Source organism: Ruditapes philippinarum, unplaced genomic scaffold (genome assembly GCF_026571515.1).
Source record: "Ruditapes philippinarum isolate M1 unplaced genomic scaffold, ASM2657151v2 ctg1786_1_1_1_1, whole genome shotgun sequence".
Taxonomy (NCBI): Eukaryota; Metazoa; Mollusca; class Bivalvia; order Venerida; family Veneridae; genus Ruditapes; species Ruditapes philippinarum.
In genome coordinates this window covers 244,830-269,284 of record NW_026858083.1, presented here as the reverse complement: position 1 = coordinate 269,284, position 24,455 = coordinate 244,830, and the positions used below count along the sequence as shown (strand labels likewise).

General features: G+C 32.4%; 1 protein-coding gene across 1 annotated transcript; it reads left to right on the top strand.

The window, feature by feature from the left end:
• The first annotated feature begins 666 nt into the window (after nt 1-666).
• On the top strand, nt 667-24,455 carry LOC132752026 (LIM/homeobox protein Lhx9-like). Its single transcript, XM_060742285.1, has 5 exons — nt 667-3,656; nt 5,329-5,534; nt 7,506-7,870; nt 14,512-14,729; nt 21,276-24,455. Exons 1-5 carry the CDS (start codon nt 3,555-3,557, stop codon nt 21,558-21,560), a joined length of 1,176 nt encoding a protein of 391 aa, XP_060598268.1. The 5' UTR covers nt 667-3,554; the 3' UTR covers nt 21,561-24,455.

The following is a 24,455-nucleotide window of genomic DNA, read 5'->3' as shown; positions in this document are numbered from 1 at the left end:
AAGAAAGTTAACAACGAAATTAATGAACTTTGATCTTGAACAGGATCCATCGGAAGCACAGAGGGTAAAAATTATCTCGTGACCACGAGTGGGTTTTTCTTCGTTATCACGAGTTAGCGAGTTTTCAATATGACTAAAGTTCAGATCTACTTATTTTCTTTTGATCAGACTTGAGGGTTTCTTTCTTAATGATATAACTTATATTATCTCGTGGCCAGACGAATTGGCGAGGTTTGTAATTTTTTAGATCCACATTTCGAAGAAATTAAGTGGAATTTATGTCATGAAGTACCTTAGTATGTCAAGGCTACGAAATAATAATCGTTTAACCGTTATCATCTGACAACCACTATATGAGAAAATATGCTGTTGTTCAAATACCCTTGAAGTTATTTTTTATTTATATTTCGTTATATATTCACTAATCATAATTATATTTTACTAATGTATAAGTTTTATAAAAAACTAACAATATATCTAGAATTTTGAAGTCGTTATGGATCAGTTGTTTATATTTATTCCTGTTACTTTTATCAAGTTCACGTTCACTGTAACATTTTTGCTTTATACAAACTTTTTTTTTTTGATAACTGGTGTTTATCATTTCAAACACATATTGTCGCTTGCTATGATGATATCTATAAGTTGTCAGTTTATTTCATATCGTCTTAGACATTACATGTAAAAACTTTTAAAATTTTTGTCAAATATATAATATATATAATCTATACATGTATAACATTGTTTCCATTAATTTTGTTTCGGCGATGTAAAATGTCTTTATTTAGAACATCTAGTCATCTTCTCATTATAAAACTTGAACGCGTGTCGAATGACAGTTAAAGAGTCATTAATCAGAAATCCTTCCCTTAATTACTGGAAAATAAGATTTAAACACACTCTAACAATGATTTGTAATTTGTAAGATTTCTCCGCGACCATTTCATTTTTCCGCACAAGTCGGAAATAATGAATTGTGCGCACATGCGCACAAGGCCGCACGCGCCAGTTTGTGACCAAAGTGGCATCGTTAAAGCAGAAAAAGAAAAGCTGAATTTCTCTTGAAGATGATATATAGCCCGTAGTTCTCAAAATATATCAATACATTTCATTTGTCTGCAAAGATGCCGACACTCTGAGAAAGTTTGTGTATAATTACGTACAAAACACAAAATTTATATTTTTCCATGAAATAAATCACGCCTTCAGCTAAAACAAAGATTGATGTATTTTGTAAGAAGATAATTTAAATAAGAATTTCTTAAATATTTTTGGAACAGAATTGTAGGTGTTAAATTTGCTCGTCACATGCAAACAGTATCTACACATTGAAACAAATCTTTGATTTCCGTTATATCAACAACATGCATGGTCGCAGACGAGTTTCAGTATGCAGCCACGAGAAGAAAAACAAAACTTGTAAAGCGCGTGCAAACTTTTAACTTGTCCAATGTAAATATTGGTGTTGTGATCGAATGTTTATTTTGAAAACAGAATGATTACAAAAACCTGCTCCCTCGATACAATATATACAGAAATTTCCTTATTTTATGATGCTTTGAAGTCGGAAAACACCTGGGAATCACTTCCTCCGCTGGCGTATGGTTCGAGTTTTATTTTAAAAGTTAGAGAAGCAAAGAAACAAGTTTCTGTTGAAGAAAGGAAAATAGAAAAAAAAAGAACTAACACGTCAGCGTGCTGAGCAGAAGCACAAAAAAACACGCGAAGTTTACTTCACATGTGCGTAAACAATGCATTCCTTAACGTATGGGGAATTTCCGAAATTCTTGAATCAGAAACACTTTGAAAATCCCCGATTTTAAGTCCAAAGATTTCAATTTTTTAATCAAGTTTTAATCAATATGCATTACACATTACACATTCCATATTAACAATAAAACATGACGCAAATACACATGTTATAATTATTAACTTTGTAAATTGGTAAGAGTTAACATCGTTTGATAATATCAAATGTGAATTTAAAAGAAAATAGGCTGATTAATAAACTTATTCAATAAAGTAATGAAAATGCATCTATCAAAGGCGGTACTTCGACATTTTTTCTTCGTTTTTGCAAACAATAACGCAATGTTTCTTATAATATTTCTAGTCGACTGGACGTTAGATAATCAAGGGTTAAGTAGTAGAATAGTATGCAATTCAATCCAGTAAAATACCCGTGGTTAAATATATAATCACGCTGTGTATGTAATTTAAGATTCAGAGAATATACCTAGAATTTCATAATATTTATAACGTCCAAAAACCTGTCAAGTCAGTAAAAATTAAGACTACATGTATAAGCTCAAAGAAGCCCGTATGTACACCGAGGGCTATGGAAGAACAAAAATTATAGACATGTTTGCCTCCTCTGTGTGAAGTAGGTTTGGTTGGGTTTTGACCAGAGTAAAATACCGATAAGTTCTGTCAACAAGTATGTATAAAGTTACATACATCTGTTTTAAAACATTCTAAAACATTATTCCAGGACTGAGGAATGAACACTTTGATACATTTTAGTTTTAAATCATACATGTCGAGTCAGATCAAATTCTAATTTCTATATTTCTATCTCTTTAAAAGAAAAAAAAACTGGAATAAAATTCGCACGTTTGTGCTGTAACAAAAAACTTCGCTGGAAGAGTACGTATGGTAAAACAGGGTCTTTGAGACCTGGGTAAAAGAATAAAAACGCACACGCCACTGGAATTTATCTACGACGTTAACCGACCAATCTAAACGCTAGCATACAGAGAATTTCTATAGCAAGAGGCTTGCTTCTAGCACATCGACTTTCCTTGCTTTTCTGGTACGGGTAAATCAATATAACCGCCTTCTTACAGAATTTGCTCGTTTACGTCTATGGCCATGCCCTTTCAGCTCCCCATGCATACTAATTCGTTTTTACTCCGCCCACTCCCACGGTTAGCAAATAATTCCTCTGTGATTCATGCTGGTAGTTAGAAAAGCTGAGCTGTTTAACAAATAAACCTATCAGCACGATAAATATTCTGATCTTCTTTAATAGTTGTCATTGTACGGATAAACAAATACGGATTAAAATCAAAAGTTGACCAACATTTTTAGTGTATTTTCAAGTGTTTTTCTTCTTTACTGTTTGGATTTTGATACTGTCCTATTTGTAGCAAAATCGCTAAGTGTTTAGTAGAAGACGATAATATTAAAGCTTGAGGTTAAAAAAAAATTTAACAACCGACGTACGATATTATATTGTAGACAATATAATGATAATTGTGTCACCTGAACGATTCTGGTAAATATTAGAGCGTCTCGTGTGTATATATACTGATATACGGTATCGGGTGCACGGTGTTCATATGATCACTGACATTGTAGATACATGTTACTATCATTATTTATATTTTACGTACAAAAACCATTGAAGGCAACGTGATGTGGCAAATCTCAAAATATGTGTAGTCTTCTTTAATAATATATTACAAAAATGAGACTTATCTACGTGTATTAATCTACGACATCACGGATTTATATATGATATCTAACAACAAAATTAGTGCTAATAGAACATAATGGTGGAGACGATGAATCCACTAGAAGGTGATCGGAGGTATGACGATACAAGGTACGATGATCGATATCGAACCGACCACGATATGGAATACCTAAATGAGGTATGTCTTATATTCTTATATCGAAAGTTTAGAGATTAATTTGAGAAAATAGAGTGGTGTGAAAAAGAACAACAATGTAAATTCTTTTTATTTGCATTCTTATAACTATTTCTATAAAAGAGAAGAAGAAAAAAACGAAAGACTCGTTTAAATTGAGAATAACAAGTCATTCAGTTCGAGCATCACGGTAGCAGATAAAAACATTTCGTGTATATAGTATTACTGTTTAGAAACCATAGTGTGTTTTATCATTTAAAATTCTTAGATATGTCTTGTGTTTCATGTAGAAATGCCACAGAGACTTTACAATCTATAAACGCACTTGTTACCTCCGGACTGAGATCGTGTATCTACGGGGGTTGAATTTTCCCACCGGCATCATAATGTTACATCATTCCGTGTTATCTATATATCACATTGTCATCCATCATGTTTTTTTGCTACATATTAATACATGTTCTTCTAAAATTGCTAATAATAATTTGCACATCCGGTTATAAATTTTAATGTAAGTGATTCTTCTAAGTATTGACGACCGTGAACGAATGTGTATCACTGGTTTTACCTCTCACTTTAAACCGTGTTTTATGTATTGTTCCTACAAATATATATCATGGAAGATATAATAAGACTTCTGCTACATGTATTATTTATTTTCCGTTTGATAAAGTTTGTTCATGTTTATGATGTTATAAATAAATGCACGAGTAGATAAATACACGTGCATTGATACCTCTTATTTACATATCTCATTTTTGGTTCCTTTTCAGACATATTCAAAAACACGATTTGCAGGTGATCTAAACATTTTGGGTGCATTTAGCAGATTTTTGTTGCGTTTTTTACACCAGATTTCGCATCATTCTTTTTATTATATTTGGATCTTCTTTTGGATGTTTCGGAACAATCAGTAACAACAAATACATGTATATTTTATTCAAAAGAAATGTTACGTGTTGATGGGAGACATTTTTTTCACTATCAGTAACACACGTAAATGACAGTTGAAAGGTCTCTATACAAGTCTGTTCTTTATTTTTCTACTTAACAAATAACTTTGATCAAATACTGCAAGTGTTGTTGTTGTTATATCTTATACAACTATGAAAATAGCCGTCACCGTGATGAATGCAGCGAGTTTATTTAACGGATTGTTTGAAGAGTCAATATTTTGAGTGCATACTCCTAATGCTTCTTAACTTTAACTTAAACATGTCAATATATATTAAAAAAAATTCAACTTTCTTACAATACAAACAATAAAAATTAGGTTTTCCCCACAATCTGAAAACAAATGTGTAATTGTTAAAACCATTAAAGTTAAAGGAAGCACTAAAAGTTTAAGAGTGATTTTTTAAGGAACACTTAAACTTCACCACTCTGCTAAACACATGTATCGCTTTCTTTGTAAAAAGTATCTGAATCAATTTGTGTTATCCTTTCGTTCTAAAATGTTTTGAATACTCTTATAGTAAATATAACAAAATATATATATTTTTAATAAATAGACTTTTTGAATTTCCAATCCAGTCTTATATGTACATACCTGCGACATGTAACTTCTTGTTTACACTTTATTTGTAGCCGGTGCTAGGGTTTATGTTTGCTTTTTAATAGTTTTTTTTAATAGTTATTTTTAATCAAATACTGTAATCACGCTTAAATATTTCAGGCAATGCCGGATATGCACGGGTCAGGGGAGTTTCGATATTGTGCAGGGTGTGGTTGTAGAATCGATGATAGATATTTCCTCATGGCAGCCGACAAACATTGGCACGTGCAATGTCTACAGTGTTACGACTGTAAACTACATCTTGATAATGAACTCACGTGCTTTGTGCGAGAAGGAAATGTTTATTGTAAAGAAGACTACTATAGGTAAATAATTGAACAAAAATCACTTTTAATAATATTATTTTAAAAATAGCTTTTATGAATGTCCTTACATAGCATAAATTGTGTTAGCTACAAATACTTGGATACTGAACTATAGTCGTTCATATATTCTCATATCTTTTGTAATACATATAGCATGATTAATAGAGTTATTTGGATAGTTCACATTCAATAATCATGGCTAAACTATTAATGCTTTTCCTGTTTACCATAGTTGTATTTATATCTTATCATAACATAAAGCAAAATTATCGCAATAAATTTGAAGTAATTTTTTTTCAAATTCTGTCTGTATGTTGGACTGGTAAAACTTTTAAATTTAAAACTATCAAACACAATGTTAGTTTAAAACATTTTTTTTATTGTTAAGTATATCGATAATTTGGAAATTAATACTGTGTTGCTCTTTCAATAAATGATTGTACATGAATTTATATTTATATTCAGCAAAAATACACCAATGAAAATGTAAATAATATGGTCAATGTTTGCCATGAAAAGTTGGCAGCTACTGTATTTTTTCGGACTGTCATTCGGAAAGTTGAAAATAAGTTTGTAATACGGTTATCCTTTCTTTTTCTGCGGCACCAGTCTTGCGAACATTATCCCTGCCACACTAGGGCTACAATTAGCCCGGTCAGCTTTTGACAAACATCTAATTTGCTCTCGAAAATTGATACTAAATAGCCTCTATGATGTGTAAAATATTCAATTATGCAAAATTGGATCTCTCGATAAGTTTTCGTTGAAGTGATGTAACTAAAATCTGTAGGAGTTCTTGAGTTTGATAAATGCGGACTTTCTGCCCAATGTCCAAAATTACATGCATGACAGTTACTCTCTTGACACAATGGATTCTGTCTCTTTTACAATCTTATTCATTTTCTTTTTTAATAAAGAAAAGAATGAAACAAAGTATTAAACGTTTATATACTTTCACTTAATATATGTATATAAGCGCAATGTTTTATATGTGTCATAAATAATGTAAAATATAGGCAAAATTATCGCAATAACTTAATAAGTATTTTTTTTTTCAAATTCTGTTCATATGTTGGACTGGTAAAACTTTAAATTTAAAACTATCAAACGCTATGTTAGTTTAAAACCTTTTTTATCGTTTTTATTTTTTTTTATCGTTAAATTTGTTTAAACGGTTTCTATTTCATATAAGTGTTGTACTTTGATTTTATGTTTATATTTATGAAAAAGTAAACACAGAAATGAATTGTAATGTAATGAGTTTTCAATGATGGTCAATAGACTATGAGGCATACAATCGAAAATTAAATAAATGTAACTTTTTCCCTGGTAATATGTTGTTGTTTTTTTCAGTACTGTATTCGGACTAAAGTTGAAAATAAGTTTGTAATACGGTTATCCTTTCTTTTCTGCGGCACCAGTCTTGCGAACATTATCCCTGCCACACTAGGGCTACAATTAGCCCGGTCAGCTTTTGACAAACATCTAATTTGCTCTCGAAAATTGATACTAAATAGCCTCTATGATGTGTAAAATATTCAATTATGCAAAATTGGATCTCTCGATAAGTTTTCGTTGAAGTGATGTAACTAAAATCTGTAGGAGTTCTTGAGTTTGATAAATGCGGACTTTCTGCCCAATGTCCAAAATTACATGCATGACAGTTACTCTCTTGACACAATGGATTCTGTCTCTTTTACAATCTTATTCATTTTCTTTTTTAATAAAGAAAAGAATGAAACAAAGTATTAAACGTTTATATACTTTCACTTAATATATGTATATAAGCGCAATGTTTTATATGTGTCATAAATAATGTAAAATATAGGGACAGAGACATTTTCTTTTAGAAGTAATAAACTTTTTGTCAACACTACAATAAAAGAATAATATTTCTGAAAATATCGATATTTAAATCATTATAAGATAAATAGAATTATGAGTTAGAGTTCCTTTTTAATGTTTTTCCAGACGTTTTTCAATAAAATGCTGTGCAAAGTGTCGACATGGTATAGCTGCAAACGAGATGGTGATGCGTGCACGAGACTTCGTGTATCACGTGACATGTTTCACGTGTTTTTTGTGCAATAAGACTTTAATGCCTGGAGATTATTTCGGTATGCGGGACAATATGATATATTGTCGTGAAGACTATGAGAATATGATGCAGGGTGCGCCCCAAGGACAGGGGTTACAGCCATCTGCTAGCCCGGGGATGATGGGGGGACCCGGGATTGAAAACATTCCATATTTTCCACCAGAAACAAAAAGAACACAAAAGGGAAGACCTCGGAAAAGAAAAATAGCTGCTCCAGATAATGGATACAGAACGATGGGTAAGTCATTTAATGCATATTTTAAAGACTAATCATTGATTTCTTATCAATATGGACTTCCTGATGATCCTTTGACATTACTATCTTGTTGTTTATAGTAAAGCTGATAATAAGGTGTAAGTACGTTCTCAACTCAGCAATAATACCAACAAAACAGAGACTATATTTTAACAGTTAATCTATCTGCTGTAAATGTTAATAATAAAGCAAATATATGGTTGATAACGACGATTCTAAAATAGATAACTTTTACATAAGTTTAATTTAAAAAAAACCCAGCAACAACAATTCCACACACCATTAAATATTACTTCAACAACGTAAAGATGTGAAAAGACTATAGGTCGACCGAAAATTTCAAAAGGTACGAAAACATGGAGTGCGAATCGTTTAAATCAAGATAATGTTAAAATATATGCATGCAATAATTTATAATTATGATTTAACACAATTTAAAAACAGATTGTTTCTGTAATTCAGTGTTATGGCTCTACCCTTTATTTTTAATACGGCCGCATCCTCTCTTTTGCCGGCGCACATCTTGTCGAAAAATTCTATTTTCTACGTAAATATACCATTATCCTGAAACAACCACAAATGTTTCTAAATAAAAAAAAATAAAGAAAAGAAATATGACAATTTTTCTACAGTAGATGTAGTGGACTATGTAAGTTTGTATAGCGCTACACATAAGGTATCAACGATAGAATTATCAAAATAGACAATCTGTCGTGTATAAACCTCTTATTTATGTACCCTGAAGAACGTTGGTATTGTTGACTACTTATTTTTTCACTATTTTTACGTATGAAAATGATAATATTAACTCTAATGTAAAGCATTAACTTATAAAAAAAAATGGTAAGCATATATGAGCGTTTTTTTATCATTTCCGCAATCATAATCACATTTATCTGCAGGTTGCACCTAAATAAAAAGTTCACATAGTGTATGCCTAATTAGAGTTTGTTCAATACATTATGCAAGCTTTTAATGTACTATATAATTTTCCTAGGACATGTTTGCGTTCATTATTGTTGTTGGTGATTAGCTTATTTTCTTTTAGTTTTATTAATTTTAGTTTTATTAAGTATTCATGTGACATGCGTTGCTCGGAGTATAATGGTGTCAGGTAGACAAGGTAAAACTACCATTTAAATAAAGTAGAAGACAACAACAACAAACACGTGTGACCTCTGTATCACGTTAATACCGTAAGCCATGAAATACATGTTTTGTGGTGGGGGGGGGGGGGTTAGATATATGCATTTTAATTTAATGATATTAAGATGTGACTTTGGTCAGTAATAAGTGATATTGTGCATGCTGTTTATCATATAGACTTATTTAGCAAATCTGAACGGATTGATACGCCTGATGTACAATCATGAACGCGCGGACATTCAAGGAGAAAGCGAGATTTTTTTTTCATGATTTTTTTACATGGCTACAATTTTGAGCAAAACTATCACGTGAAAATATCTTTTCTCATTCACCTATGTAAAACAGACCTTAATAAAAGGACCGCACGCCATGCGACAAAAGCCAGGTACTGTGTTAATACAACCGTATTTAAATACCATTTATTTCGGACAGCGGGAGTACAAATGGCAGATCTTTTTAACAATACGTCCTTGAAGGATGGCGGAGAGAGGACGGTTTAATGCCTCATTGAATGCTTTCAGGACAGCCAGTATGTAGTCCGTCACTCCCGGCCAGTCTCACAACTTGCTCTTATCTCATAAATACTTCAGTTAAAAAGATTGTGTAATAATATTTTATAAAATTCTCTTTCATCCGTGTAACATTTTCTCTTCATTGTTATTACAATATCCATACGATATTTTTAGGTTTATCTTACAGTAATAGTTTATCAAATTATATAAAACTCTTTGAAGATGACTGCTCAATCAAGTTTACATTTTTGTTAAAAGTTAGTATATAAAATATAGAAGATTTCCATTGCCTATAATATAGCTTTTCAACAGAATGATATAAATGGTTTCCAGTTTTGATAATATTAGGGCATTCTTAAAAAAGTAATCTGTTTCATCAGGCCCGTCGTCACGATTTTGTGATTGGTGCGGCCAACTTTGTTGGTTTGAGCCCGAATCTAGGGGGGTACGGGGGCATGCTCCCCCGGAAATTTTTTTATTCTAGGACGCTCTCAGGGGCGTTTTCCCGTATATTTGGCACAGTTTACAGCCTGCCGCTAGTACATGTTATAGTAATATATGTCAACGATTTTTTACATTTTTAAGTGCGCCGTAAGTTTTAAGGGTGAAATTTAAGGTTCGCATAACGGACGGACAGGTGTACATAAAAATGAATACAGTACATGTAATTGATATTTGGCAAATGAAAAATAAACAATAACTGATGTTATAATTCTTTAGATGCATTTTTATCTGATAATTATAGATAAACAAATACAAGAAATAGTACAGCTACGTGGATTATTGTTTAACATAAATCACACAATGGTATAGGCTTAAATATCAATCGATGACATGATGGAAGAATAGTACATTACGAGTCACTAATAACCACTTTCTGTTTAGCAGTAACTTGTATTTTGTTCACAATAATCTTACACAACACAGAGTTTCATTTTATGTAAATTTTCCAAAAACACATCGCCATCGTTCTCTGGTGGTAATGAACTCATTGGCAATAAGTCACGTTAGTTAAGTGAATCTGTCCTGTACTTAATGAATATGTAACACCATTAGATTGTTCAAACGTACTTGAGACATTGTCGATCTCAGGTATGTCTTTCTTCTTCTGAGCGCCAAGAATGTCATTTCACTTGTAGCATTAGTAGCAGGCATTTCTAACAAAATCTTAAACAACACAACGACCTCAGAGAACAGTGCTCGTTTTAGCATTGACTGTTCTGACACAAATTTCAAAACGTCAGGTAGAGTAACAGTACTATTTTCTGATTTGTCAAAATGTGAAACGTAACAGGTAAGGCCTTAGCTGCACCTCTAAGATGTCTCGGTTAATGTCGTTACCATAGGAATTTCAAACAAAACCAAGTTTCTCTAGTGTACTCGGTCTTCAAAGGTTGTGCGACCATAGTACGTAAATCCTCCACGTTCTGAAATACGGGATATCCCGGTTGGTCAAATCTCTCTTTAACACAAGCCATGGCAAGATCGATTGCAGGCCAGAACACGGTTGCCGTATACAATCAATAAAATGTTATCAAGTTCTCGGAGAATTCAGGCATACTAGTTTAAGATTTTCATAATGCATATTGCAAATCTCATGCACTGTTTTTTTTTTGCTATATCATAATATATATAACATTGATGAAAAAATGTACTCACAAATTTATGTTCGTTTTGGAAACGAAAATGATATTGGTTGATTTGGTTCCGATGGAATTGTGTCACACATAATGATAGTTTGCTATCTTAATTTTTTTAGCTATTCATATTAAGATACTTGTATATGAACTGAAGTAATTTTTTGAGAATTGTGATGTTATAGTTTAAATAAACATATAATATATATATATATACTGTCCGAAGCCACGTCGATGTCAATTAATGCCAATTAAGATAACTTAACACTTGACTTCGTAGGACTCCTACATATACAATTAACAATTAACAGTATCGGACTATCCAGTTGTTTCTTCAGGTCAAGTTTGTATATTACCGCGCATTGCATAAGTGTGAAATTGCTTATCAGCGATGCGTGTTTTTTTGTTTTTGTTTTTTTTTTACTCATTTTTGGCCAAAATATTGGTCCGGCCAAGGCCGGACCGGCCGGACCATCGACGACGGCCTTGTTCATGTTTATTATTTTACATAAAAAGGCAGTTTATTGATACACAAGTCTTGATTTGTTTTATTTCATTATTATTACATGAATTGTTAGTATAATAATAATAATAATAATAATAATAATAATAATAATAAAACAAAATAATAATAACAATTATAATAGTAATTATAATAATAATTATAATAATAATAATTATTATTATTATTATTATTATTATTATTATTATTATTTTGCATTTAAAAAATTATCAATTATCATTTGACATCATGAGTTAGGGCATAATTTCGTGCTCAGAAAATGTCTTTGATCGATAAAGAGAAAAGGTTAACATGGGAGAAATAATTCGCCGGTAGGGGGCGTGTTTGAACATTGGCAAGAGACAGATAACAATGCTAGACTTATTTACAGTTCATCTAACGCGGACAATCCACGTCTGTTCGCGTTCACGATCTTTTTAAGATTATTAAGTTTCAATCCAATCAAACGTGCAGCGAATCGAGTTGAAATGTCGAGTGGTGTAACCAGTGCTCTAGGCAGAGATTAAACTTTTCAGTAGTGTATGCTTCTCTTAACATACAAAACATAAACTGAAAAATACTTTCGAAAAAAATATTTGCTTTTACTTTTGTTATTTTTCGAAATGCACATATTCAAATTGTACCTTTAACGTAGGAATTTTTACTATGTGAAAAGATGCAACCAATCTGTTAATACAAACGATTTAATTACAATTTAATGCAATTTTAATTATTTTAAAGTTTAAAAATCTTTTTTAAAAAATGAAGGAATAAATGAATAAGATATATGTACATATAATTAGTGTAAAGACGTTGAATGCATTTTTAATCAGTACATATGACACATATTTGTTATTTGTTTATGTTTTATTCGTTTTGTTGTCTTAGACGCGCTCGTGCCACACGGGTATTTATTTTAGCTCATTAGCAAGAAAGCAACAATATGTTAAGACCACTTACCATGAAATTTTCTTGAATATTTTAAAGCTCTGTATTGCAGAATCATATCAATCGTGTCATATACATGTATATATGATCCAGTTATGTTTACACTTCTTTTTGAGGAAAAAAATAGCTTCCGTTTTGGAATGTTTGGTTCGGTTTTGGGACGTCCAATATTGTTTTTGGATAAAACAAATCATAACACTTTTTGCGTGTTTTTATGGTTAATATAACAAAACATGTTATAATTCATTCAAGCGCTTTTGTCTACCGAGAATATAAACTATCCACATCAAAACGCTCCGTCCGGTTAGCTCTGAAATGTTGAATTTGGCAACCCGGTTATTATTATTCGCAGACATTGCAGGTCACTTTCGTTGTGATTGATCATGAACTTTTTTACGGTTATTCGTACTGTATCCCCGCTCTGACATGTTAAGAATTAGTTAACTTGTGGAGGTGCATCTAGTACTGGTAAATTGCCTGCTGCCCAGGAACGGTGTGATGGGTGCACATGTACGCTGGTGAATTCAACGTGGCTCGTTGCCGTGATCCGGAATATACACACACACCTTCATTTTGTAGGGTAGCAAGATATATAAATGTTACCGTAAGGATATGGACATCAATATGCTTTAATGAATGAGTTCCTACATAATTCTCCCCTAAATAAATGGTTGTTTGAATGGGAACTAAAAGTGTAAAAAAATATTTTTTTTAAAAATTAAAAAAAAAACAACATTAAAAACTGACTATTGCAATTAGAGTTCTACAGGAGAAATTATAATCGCATTGCTTACAAACGTATTATTTCTATCGTGTTTTCTTTTTTCACCTTCTTATGGCACGTTCCTTGTCGTAACTTGAAGAAAACATACCAGAGTACCAACGGTATTCAAAAACTGTAAATACTAACGAAACCAAACACCCCCGAAACAAACAGAACAATTCTTTTTACAATTATTGATTCAATGGTGTAAGTTAAATATTGACGATCCATTTTTATGTTTGTCCTTTCAAGTGAAGGAGTAAAGTTATACTATATTTTCAAAAATTTAATCAAACAAAAGAAAAAGGAGAACGTGTCTTACACTGAAACCGAATTTTGTTTGTCTATTTTCTACTACTACTCTTGAACACGTGGTACAGTTAAAATAAAACACTTCAGTAAAATGTCTGTAAAATACGCACACAGAGGTGATCTTCAAGTAGGCCTCTTAAAGGAGATTCTTCAATCAGAGGATAGAATAGGTTCCGACACGAGCTTAACCGACGAACATGTCTTTGATTTCTGACCACCGACGATGAACGCTCTCCGTGTTTGTTTCTTTAAGAAGATAGGCGTTACGACCTTTGCACGTACGAATTGGTGGAAACATTGAATTAATAAAAAACGATTATAGAGACCAAGAACATAGAATAAATTAAGTAACGGTTGCAATGGAATATGTTTGTAGGAAATCGTAAACAAACATGTGAATTAAGAATATATTACAGAACTTTAGGACCTTACCGAAAATTTCACTTGTAAGAGAAAAACATAATAACACGTATTTTATGACTCCGCAAAACTTTTTATTAACAATATAGGATCTTTTTTTAAAAGGGTCCTTTGGTACTTTGTACTCAATTTCTTTTTCAGATTAAAAATAATTTTAATCAAACGTCCTTTTGTATATTAGATTAGTATACACAAACATGTAAATAAACTTCATATTCCAATACAATTTAATCAAAGAAGCATATATTTATCACCAGATTAAACTCTGCCTATAGTATCTACATATGAACCAAATATGTAGAAATGTAATAAATCGTTTATGTTATTGTGATAAAACAACTATTACTTACTAAATAATCATAGTATGATAACTTTTATAATAGGTTTTATGTCGGGAGATCCAGATGCGCAACGAGACGGAACCATGGGCCCAGATGGTTACATTACATCCGGGCAACCACGACAGAAACGGATTCGAACATCATTTAAGCATCACCAGCTTCGAGCTATGAAATCTTACTTTCAACTGAATCATAATCCTGATGCCAAAGATCTCAAACAGCTCGCCCAGAAAACTGGTCTATCAAAACGGGTTCTACAGGTAAACCAGTCTTGTTTAACGCTTTCCATTTATATCAAAGAAGCATCTTTAAAAGGAATGATATTCACATTATGACTGAAAATGACTACAAAAATGAAAATGGCATTGACAATGAATTTAGTTGCAATAAAAGGCCTTCGGCGCAAAATACAAGTAGTTAGTCATTAACATATGATTATAATGCCATTTTTTCATGTTTAACACTCGGCAGGCATATGTTTTTAAAAGTACATAAGTTATAATTTAATCACTATTGAAAATCTTCTTCTGTGTTTTTTTTCGTAAAGAGAATTCATTAGCAATATATGTGGCTAATTGAAAGACACTGTTTTCACTTTAATCTGCATGACAAGATATTAATAAAAGTTTGTTGACATGATAAACTAGATTTCCATTACTCCCTGAAATACGTTTCACGTCATGTGTTATATAAAGGGCAAATGAGGAGAAAGTGAAATTCATTAAACTTGTGTCTTTTTAAGCAATATTCACTTCAGTCTCTATCCGAATTTGTATATCGTCCTTTCTCAGTCTTAAGTTTTTGTACGTATCTATTATAATATTATACATGATTATACGGTCTATATTGTTAGTTTCCCTCTCTTACTGTGTAAGTTCCCTTGTCTTATTATGCCCCCTTTTGAAAAAAAGGGGGTATATTGCTTTGCACTTGTCGGTCCGTCGGTCCGTCGGTCCGTCGGTCCGTCGGTCAGTAGACCAAATGGTTTCCGAGTGATAACTAAAGAACCCTTAGGCCTAGGAACTTCAAACTTGGTATGGTGATTGGTCATGACAAGTAGATGACCCCTATTGATTTTGGGGTCAAGGGGTCAAAGGTCAAGGTCACATTGACCTTGTAAGCAAAAACGGTTTCCGATCAATAACTAAAGAACCTTAAGGCCTAGGAACTTCAAACTTGGTATGGTGATTTGTCATGATCAGTAGATGACCCCTATTGATTTTGGGGTCAAGGGGTCAAAGGTCAAGGTCACATTGACCTTGTAAGCAAAAACGGTTTCCGATCAATAACTAAAGAACCTTAAGGCCTAGGAACTTCAAACTTGGTATGGTGATTTGTCATGATCAGTAGATGACCCCTATTGATTTTGGGGTCAAGGGGTCAAAGGTCAAGGTCACATTGACCTTGTAAGCAAAAACGGTTTCCGATCAATAACTAAAGAACCCTTAGGCCTAGGAACTTCAAACTTGGTATGGTGATTGGTCATGATCAGTAGATGACCCCTATTGATTTTGGGGTCAAGGGGTCAAAGGTCAAGGTCACATTGACCTTGTAAGAAAAAACGGTTTCCGATCAATAAGTAAAGAACCCTTAGGCCTAGGAACTTCAAACTTGGTATGGTGATTGGTCATGATCAGTAGATGACCCCTAACGATTTTGGGGTCAAGGGGTCAAAGGTCAAGGTCACATTGACCATTTGGGTAAAAACGGTTTCCGATCAATAACAAAAGAACCCTTAGGCCTAGGAACTTCAAACTTGGTATGGTGATTGGTTATGACCAGCAGATGACCCCTATTGATTTTGGGGTTAAGTGGTCAAAGGTCAAGGTCACATTGACCTTGTAGGAAAAACGGTTTCCGATCAATAACGAAAGAACCCTTAGGCCTAGGGACTACAAACTTGATATGGTGATTGGTCATGATCAGTAGATGACCCCTATTGATTTTGGGGTCAAGGGGTCAAAGGTCAAGGTCACATTGACCTTGTAAGCAAAAACGGTTTCCGATCAATAACGAAAGAACCCTTAGGCCTAGGGACTTCAAACTTGATATGGTGATTGGTCATGATCAGTAGATGACCCCTATTGATTTTGGAGTTAAGGGGTTAAAGGTCAAGGTCACATTGACCTTGTAGGTAAAAACGGTTTCCGATCAATAACTAAAGAACCTTAAGGCCTAGGAACTTCAAACTTGGTATGGTGATTTGTCATGATCAGTAGATGACCCCTATTGATTTTGGGGTCAAGGGGTCAAAGGTCAAGGTCACATTGACCTTGTAAGCAAAAACGGTTTCCGATCAATAAGTAAAGAACCCTTAGGCCTAGGAACTTCAAACTTGGTATGGTGATTGGTCATGATCAGTAGATGACCCCTAACGATTTTGGGGTCAAGGGTCAAAGGTCAAGGTCACATTGACCATTTGGGTAAAAACGGTTTCCGATCAATAACAAAAGAACCCTTAGGCCTAGGAACTTCAAACTTGGTATGGTGATTGGTTATGACCAGCAGATGACCCCTATTGATTTTGGGGTTAAGTGGTCAAAGGTCAAGGTCACATTGACCTTGTAGGTAAAAACGGTTCCCGATCAATAACTAAAGAACCCTTAGGCCTAGGGACTTCAAACTTGATATGGTGATTGGTCATGATCAGTAGATGACCCCTATTGAGTTTTGGGTCAAGGGGTCAAAGGTCAAGGTCATGACCAGTAGATACTTGATAACCCTTATTAATTGTTTGATCACTGGGTCAGAAGTCATGCATAATTACCTTATCACATGAATAATTGGCTGCTGATAGGGGGCATACATGTTTTACAAACATATCTTGTTTTGATAGTTCCCGGTTTCACTCTCTTATTTTGTAAGTTCTTTTGTCTTATTTTGTTATTTTCTCTGTCTTATTTTGTTAGTTTCCCTGTCTTATTTTGTTAGTTTCCCTGTCTTATTTTGTAAATTCACTCTCTTCTTCCTTTCTTACTTTGTAAGTTCCCTTGTCTTATTTTGGTAGTTTCCTTGTCTTATTGTGTTAGTGTCCCTTTCTTATTTTGTAAGTTCCCGCTCTTGTTTTGTTAGTTTCCCTTTTTTGTAAGTTTCCTTGTCTAATTTTGATATCTTCCCTTGTCTTATTTTGTTAGTTCCCCTGTCTTATTTTGTTAGTTTTGCTCTCTTATTTTGTAAGTTCCCTTGTCTTATTTTGTTAGTGTTCGTGTCTTTTTGTAGTTTCTATGTCTTCTATTCTAGCTCACATGAGCACAATGTGCTCAATGTGAGCTTTTGTGATCACAATTTGCCCGGCGTCCATCGTCCGTCAGTGCGTCCGTGTAACTTTATGTACAAAGAAACTACTGGGCCAAATTTGATGAAATTTTCCTGGGATGTTTCTAGCTTGAAACTCTACAAAAATTGTTCAAATGGTTCTGCTCCATTGAACATCTGGGTCAGAAAAGCTAAAAACGGTTTTTGAAATGGAATCTTTAAAAAAACTCTCCTCGGAAAGTGCAGGGCATAGAGCTTAGATATTTTCATCTAATCAAATTATAGCCATTGGGTCAAAATTAGCCTCATCCCAGGGGGTCATAGATTTTCCTATATATATAAAGTAAAAACTTAAAAATCATCTTCACTGTTTTGACAAAGGTTAGATGTTAGATATTTGTTGTTTTTTTTTTTTGTTTGTTTGTTTTTTTTGCATTTAACATTGTGTATTTGACCTCTACTAAGATTGTTCAATATACGCCTTTGGTTGATTTTTACTTAAAAATCTGCTCATCTGAAAGTGCAAGGCCTAGAGCTTAGACATTTTGTGTGTAGCATCATCTAATGAAACTACAAAAAATGTTCAAATTTTAGCCATGGTGTCAAATTTTGCCTTGCCCCAGGGGTCATTGATTTTCCTTATATGTATATTGTAAAAACTTTAAAAATCTTCTTCTCTGAACCGACAAAGGCAAGTGGTTAGATATTTGGCATGGAACATTGTGTAGTGGACCTCTACCAAGATTATTCAAATTATAACCCTGGGGTCAAAATTGGCCTCACCCCAGGGGTTCAATGATTTATTTTATGTATAATAAAAAAAAAACTTTAAAAAAACATCTTCTCTGTTTTGACAAAGGCTAGAGGTTAGATATTTAGCATGAAACATTGTGTAATAGACCTCTACCAAGATTGTTCAAATTATAGTTCTGGGATCAAAATTGGCCCCGCCACGGAAGTCATTGGTTTCATTATGTACATTTAGTAAAAACTTTAAAGATCTTCTTTTTTGAAGATACAAAGCTTAGAGTTTTGATATGTATTAAATGATATCACCTATATGTCTTCTAACAAAATTGTTCAAAAATTACCTCTACTAGTTTCAAAGTAGGCCCCACCGCGGGGGCTATATGTTTCCAAATAGAGAAAACACTTGAGGGACTACTGATTCAGTCCAAATTATATCCTGAAAATTAGTCAGAAAGGTTGTTTTGATGATTTCTAAGGCAATTTCGAATATAGATCATCTGGGGTCAAAAACTAGGTCATACAGCCCAACTATAGAACAAACTTGTAAACACTCTAGAGGCTATTGTTTTATTCCAAATATCCTGAAAAATAGTCAGAAAGTTTGTTTAGATGATTTCTAGGTTATGTTTGAATATGAGTCATCTAGGGTCAAAAAGTAGGTCACACAACTCAAATATGGAAAACATTGTTTACATTTTAGAGGTAAATATCCTGAAAATTTGCCAGAAAGGTTGTTTTGATAATATCTTACTCAACTTTGAACATGGGACATCCATGGTCACACAGACCTGTTTGTTAGTTTCTCTGTTAAATTTAGTTTCCCTGTCTTATTTTGTTAGTTTCCCTGTGTTATTTTCAAATTTTCTCTGTCCTATTTTGTTAGTTTTCCGTCTTATATCGTTAATTTCTCTGTCCCTTTTTGATAGTTTCGTTGTCTTTTTAGTTAGTTCTTCTGTTAAATTGGGTTGGTTCGCCTGTCTTATTTTGTTAGGTTCCCTGTCTTATTTCTATACGCCTGAAGAAACTTCTAGACGTTTTATGGAATGGCGTTGTCTGTCTTTCAGTTTGTCTGTCTGTCTGTCTGTCTGTCTGAAGACAGTTGGTTTCCGCAAGGTTATATTTTGAAGTGTTTCGATAATTGTGCTTGTATTTTAAGAAATAAGACATATATATGTAATTCGAAATTATTTGTTCGTATTGGTGTTAACATTGCCTCATTTTGTTCTCTGAATCGTGTTATAAGTAGAAAAGATGGGGTTTTGTTTTGTTTTAATTTGTTAGTGCATACGATAAGTAAATAATTATGCAAATTTTAAATAATGTAAAAAACATCCGGAATAATGTACACTTGTACTTGATATAAATAGAAAATGAACTGTTCGCAGGAATGATTTGGTAAGGTATCTGTAATGAGCGCATTTTTTTTGGCGCGGAGCTTCTCAATTGCTGCAATGCAGCAACATTTGTACTTGTATCTGCTTTTGTTTAAAATTAACAATATGACTTGTTCCTTGTCATGGAGAGTTTTAATATTCAGGTGAGCGATTTCAGGGCCGTCATGGCCCTCTTGCTTTTAACTTTTCGCTGCAATTAACTTACAAGTTTGCTTCTTTAAAAAGAAGCATGCGAGAGGTCTTTTTGCTGCTGTAGAAGATTTGTTTAATTTGAAAATATTTGGAAAAAAGACACAATGAATGGTTATAAATTACAATTATTTAACAAAATAGAATTTATTATATAAATTGAATATATAGTATCATAATGAAAGTTTGTTTTACACTTCATTTTTTAATGTTTTGAAAGATTATATGCCGGAGAAATTGACTATTTCTTGGCGCATTAGGGATACTTTTTCTACAACGGGAACTTAATTAAAATAAATGATATGTATATTAAAAGTAGTATCAAATTTTCTTGTAAAATTCAATAAGAAAATTTTCGCTTAATGTTTTGGCAAGTATATGGAAACATTTCCTCTACATTTTCAAAAACGGGCATAAAGTATGTTAATCAGACAATTTTAAGTCCAGGATTTACAGAAAAAATGTTTTATATAATTTGATTGGAATAAACAGAATATAAAGCTGCATGCCTCCAACCACTATATTTTAAGAAAATCAAACTTGTGTCAAATTTGCGCCTAAAAATCCCCGTTGCGTTACTTAGTCATACCGGTTTAAAAGTTTAAGGAGCAGCAAAATTTCGGTACATGGTTCACTCGGTCATATAATAGTGTAGCTATAATGTTCACTGTTACTTTTTATTGTCACTGTTACTATTTATCGGAACATGAAATAGTAAAACGCTATTCAGAAAACAATACTGTAATCGATTTATACAGTTTAAAAGATTAGAACGAAATGAAACATCCACGTAGCGCATAGTAACGTAAATGATATTTTCCGATTTTTCTATGTACCGATTCGTTCACTTCGATGTTAATTTTTCGTTTAAGTTAAGTCGTATTTTGAAACGGAGCATGCGCAAAACAAATTTTGTAGACTGCTCCTAATGGTTTTTAGCTGTAAATGAGATTCGTTCACTACAATCAGATACGCAAAAATGGATGCCGCCAGCAATCAGTCTGAACACTGTGGAGAGGTGGTGACGCCCCTTTTAATGAAGTTTTCTGTAAAAAATACAGAAAGAAAACCCGATATGAAATAGGACATAAACATGTAAACCCGATATGAAATAGGACATAAACATGTAATTCGGAATTATTTCTTTCTATTGGTGTCAACATTGTCTCATTTTGTTCCTTGAATCGTGTCATATGTAGAATTTTGTTTCCATCATAGGTTTGGTTCCAGAATGCACGAGCTAAGTATCGACGTCATGTCCTAAAACAAGAGCAGACGAAAGGTGACGGCCAAGCGGTAACAGATAGTGAGTTCCGGTTGAGTGACGATGAGAAAACAGACGACAAGGCTTTTACAGAAATGAGTAATAATAGTTCGTCGTCGTTGTCGGATATGAGTTCCACGCAGTCACTTCCGGACATGCCCGCTGGGATAACTGACTATGACCAACAAAATGGCGGACTGACTGAACTGTTCACTAATTCAATATCTGCGATAAATTAACGCTAAATATGTGTAAAACCTTTTTCAAGAAAGTGATAAAAATTCAAACATATTTATGACGTTCTGCTTAAACAGGTGTGGATCAAAATATTTTTCGAAAAAACCTTTTGTGGCAAGTTATTTTCGTGAAGGTTTTGTGCTCAAAACAATTATTTAAACACACTTCGCAAAAAATAAACTTCCCCTTTGGACTAAATGACATAATAAGATGGGAATAATGTGTTTGACGAATATACTTATCAAACTGATTGTATTGACATAATATTAGAAAACTTAAACTAAATAGTTAAATTATCAACTTAAAACATTCTTATTGAAACTATCTCATGATTATAATTTACGATTAATGAATATAGATATTGTTTCGTGCTTTGTACTGTGCAGTGCCCGGATGCAGAATGTCTAAATATCCACGGAAATGTTCACATCTGTCATTGTCTCGTATTTATCTGCTTCCATCTTCCTTTGTAGATTTCTTAAAGTTTTCTAATCAACTTCTTTAATATTCACTTATTTAGGCACGTGTTAGGTATCAATTAAAAATCTTGTAAGTGATATGATGATATGATTAGTATAACTTAAATTTCAAAATAGATTTTTTTTTTGAATTGGATCTTATTAATAATATTTTATTGTGTTTTTATGTAACAGGAGCCCATCTTTGCATCTTATATATGATGATCAAAATTACAAGTTAACTTTTGTCCAACAGTTTTTTTTGTCGGTTAACTTTTTGTTTCAATCCGTGATACTATCATTGTAGGCTGATAGGTGAACAAACACAAATTTACCTTCATTCTTAACTCATGATTATTTTATTCAAGAACAATGCTATTATTATTGATAGATTTATGAAAAACAACAACAACAAAACACAAACAAATGCATGTTACTATAAAAACATTTTTTTTTCCATTTCGTGCATATTTGCGTTTCAAACATAGTAATTCTTCAACAAATAAATCAACATTTAAAGAATTGTTAACTGCATGGCATAATTATGGCTTGTTTATGTATCATGATGCATAAATAACAAATTTTTTATTTTTATTTTTACAAAATGTTATGAAAGAAGGCATACAAACTTGTCATCCCATGTTTATTATTAAAGAACCACGTAAAATAATGAGTGCAATAGAACTAAGTAATGTTGACGATATATATACATGTGTATGTATTTTAAATTATGTTTAGTCTGTGTTGGTAAACCTTATACTTTTATTACCCATAAACAAAAATTGACAAACGATGATATTTGGAATATGTAGCAAATGTTGTTATGCATTACACGCGAAACATAAGATTCTACACCGCCTCAAATATGTACATTCGCGTTTAATAGAAGTATTTTGATATTTCTGTAGTCTGTTCACTTTTGAAACTGAAAAGAATAAAAGTGATGAAAAATGTTTGTGTTCGGTATTTTGTCCGCCAGAAATTTCTTAATTTATTTACATGGTCAATTACCACATTCTGAGCGAATCTTCTATCACGCTGATTATCAATAACCAATCATCTCTAAAATGATAATTCTACCATGTAACTTTTTATATAAATATGTGTCACGAATATGTTTTTTCTTTCTTTTTGACGTTCGTTTGAAAATAGTGTTTATCATATACTTATAAATGAAATATTGTGAAATATTGATGAAATAAAATGCGTATTTTCATTTTTCATATTTTCACTGTAAAGATTTATTTTTCACTGCAGTGAAACATATGTTCCGTATTTTCACTGGTGTCTTGCTGGACTTCTTTCTTCTAAATTCTACCAGTACACAAAATTTAAGGGAATGTTTTTCAAATTGTTATGTCAAAATTGAGAAAAATGTACATGTATATAATAAACAGAAAATTCAAGTTTTTTTTCTATAAATACAGGATGTATTTTCATCTTGTGGTATGAAAATTATGATATTTCACTCGTGGCTAACGCCACTTATGAAATATTTATTTTCATGCCACTCGATGAAAATAAATTAAGTATTTATAGAAAAAAACTTGAATATGCAAAATAAATTTTAGAATACCCAATGATGTACAATTTTAATCAATACAGTATCTAAAAACAAGACACTGAGTGTGTGTATATCGCGGATTTATTTTTCATATCAATGCTTTTGTTTATATGATGTATTACTGACATGTACTTGTTTCATTTCTGGTTTTATTTCATTTTTACAGAAGAATGTACATGTATTTGCCTACCGACAAAAGTGGCGATCTCTCATTTAACACACAAGAAATGTGAAGTAAAATTTTAAAAAAATATCGATCTGATAAAATTTATTTTTATGTGGATGATATTTTATGATAATGTTAACGTTACTTTTCTTATAAAAGCGTAGACTGATATAACGTAAAAAGTATCAATCTGCTCTACAAGTAAACAAAATAAAATAAATAATGATAATAAATAAATAAAACGTTGAACTTTCACGATTCACACATTTTAACCTTTGGCATTACCCTAAGGGCTTTGATTTTATTAAACTGACATATAATCTATAAATGTACATGTTCACAATTGTTAAACTGTGCTTATATTTTAATGTTTATAAATGTACCTGTTTCATTGTTTAAACTGAGGTATACAAATGTACATATTCACAATTGTCAAGTTGTGCTTACATGTTGACATTCACAAATGTGCTAGAATTACGTGTAATGATTTTGAGTCATGATATTTTTCTGTGACTATGGTATTATTGTGAAGAGTAAACGTGAAAACAGAGTTTATAGTTTTTCCTTGATTACAGTTTCAAATAAGTATTTAACTATATTTTAAGAAATATTTATAATACATATATTAATATATATGATCATATTTCAAAATTGAGAGCTCACAAACAATTTATAATTGACATCACAAGACTTACGTAATAAATTTTAT

What these genes read in the sequence shown, in the direction of transcription:
- LOC132752026 (XM_060742285.1), top strand. Translation starts at nt 3,555, where the DNA reads ATGGTGGAGACGATGAATCCACTAGAAGGTGATCGGAGGTATGACGAT. An exon ending in TGTAAAGAAGACTACTATAG is followed by an intron (nt 5,535 to 7,505) that starts GTAAATAATTGA and finishes ATGTTTTTCCAG; the next exon opens with ACGTTTTTCAATAAAATGCT. An exon ending in TATCAAAACGGGTTCTACAG is followed by an intron (nt 14,730 to 21,275) that starts GTAAACCAGTCT and finishes TTTCCATCATAG; the next exon opens with GTTTGGTTCCAGAATGCACG.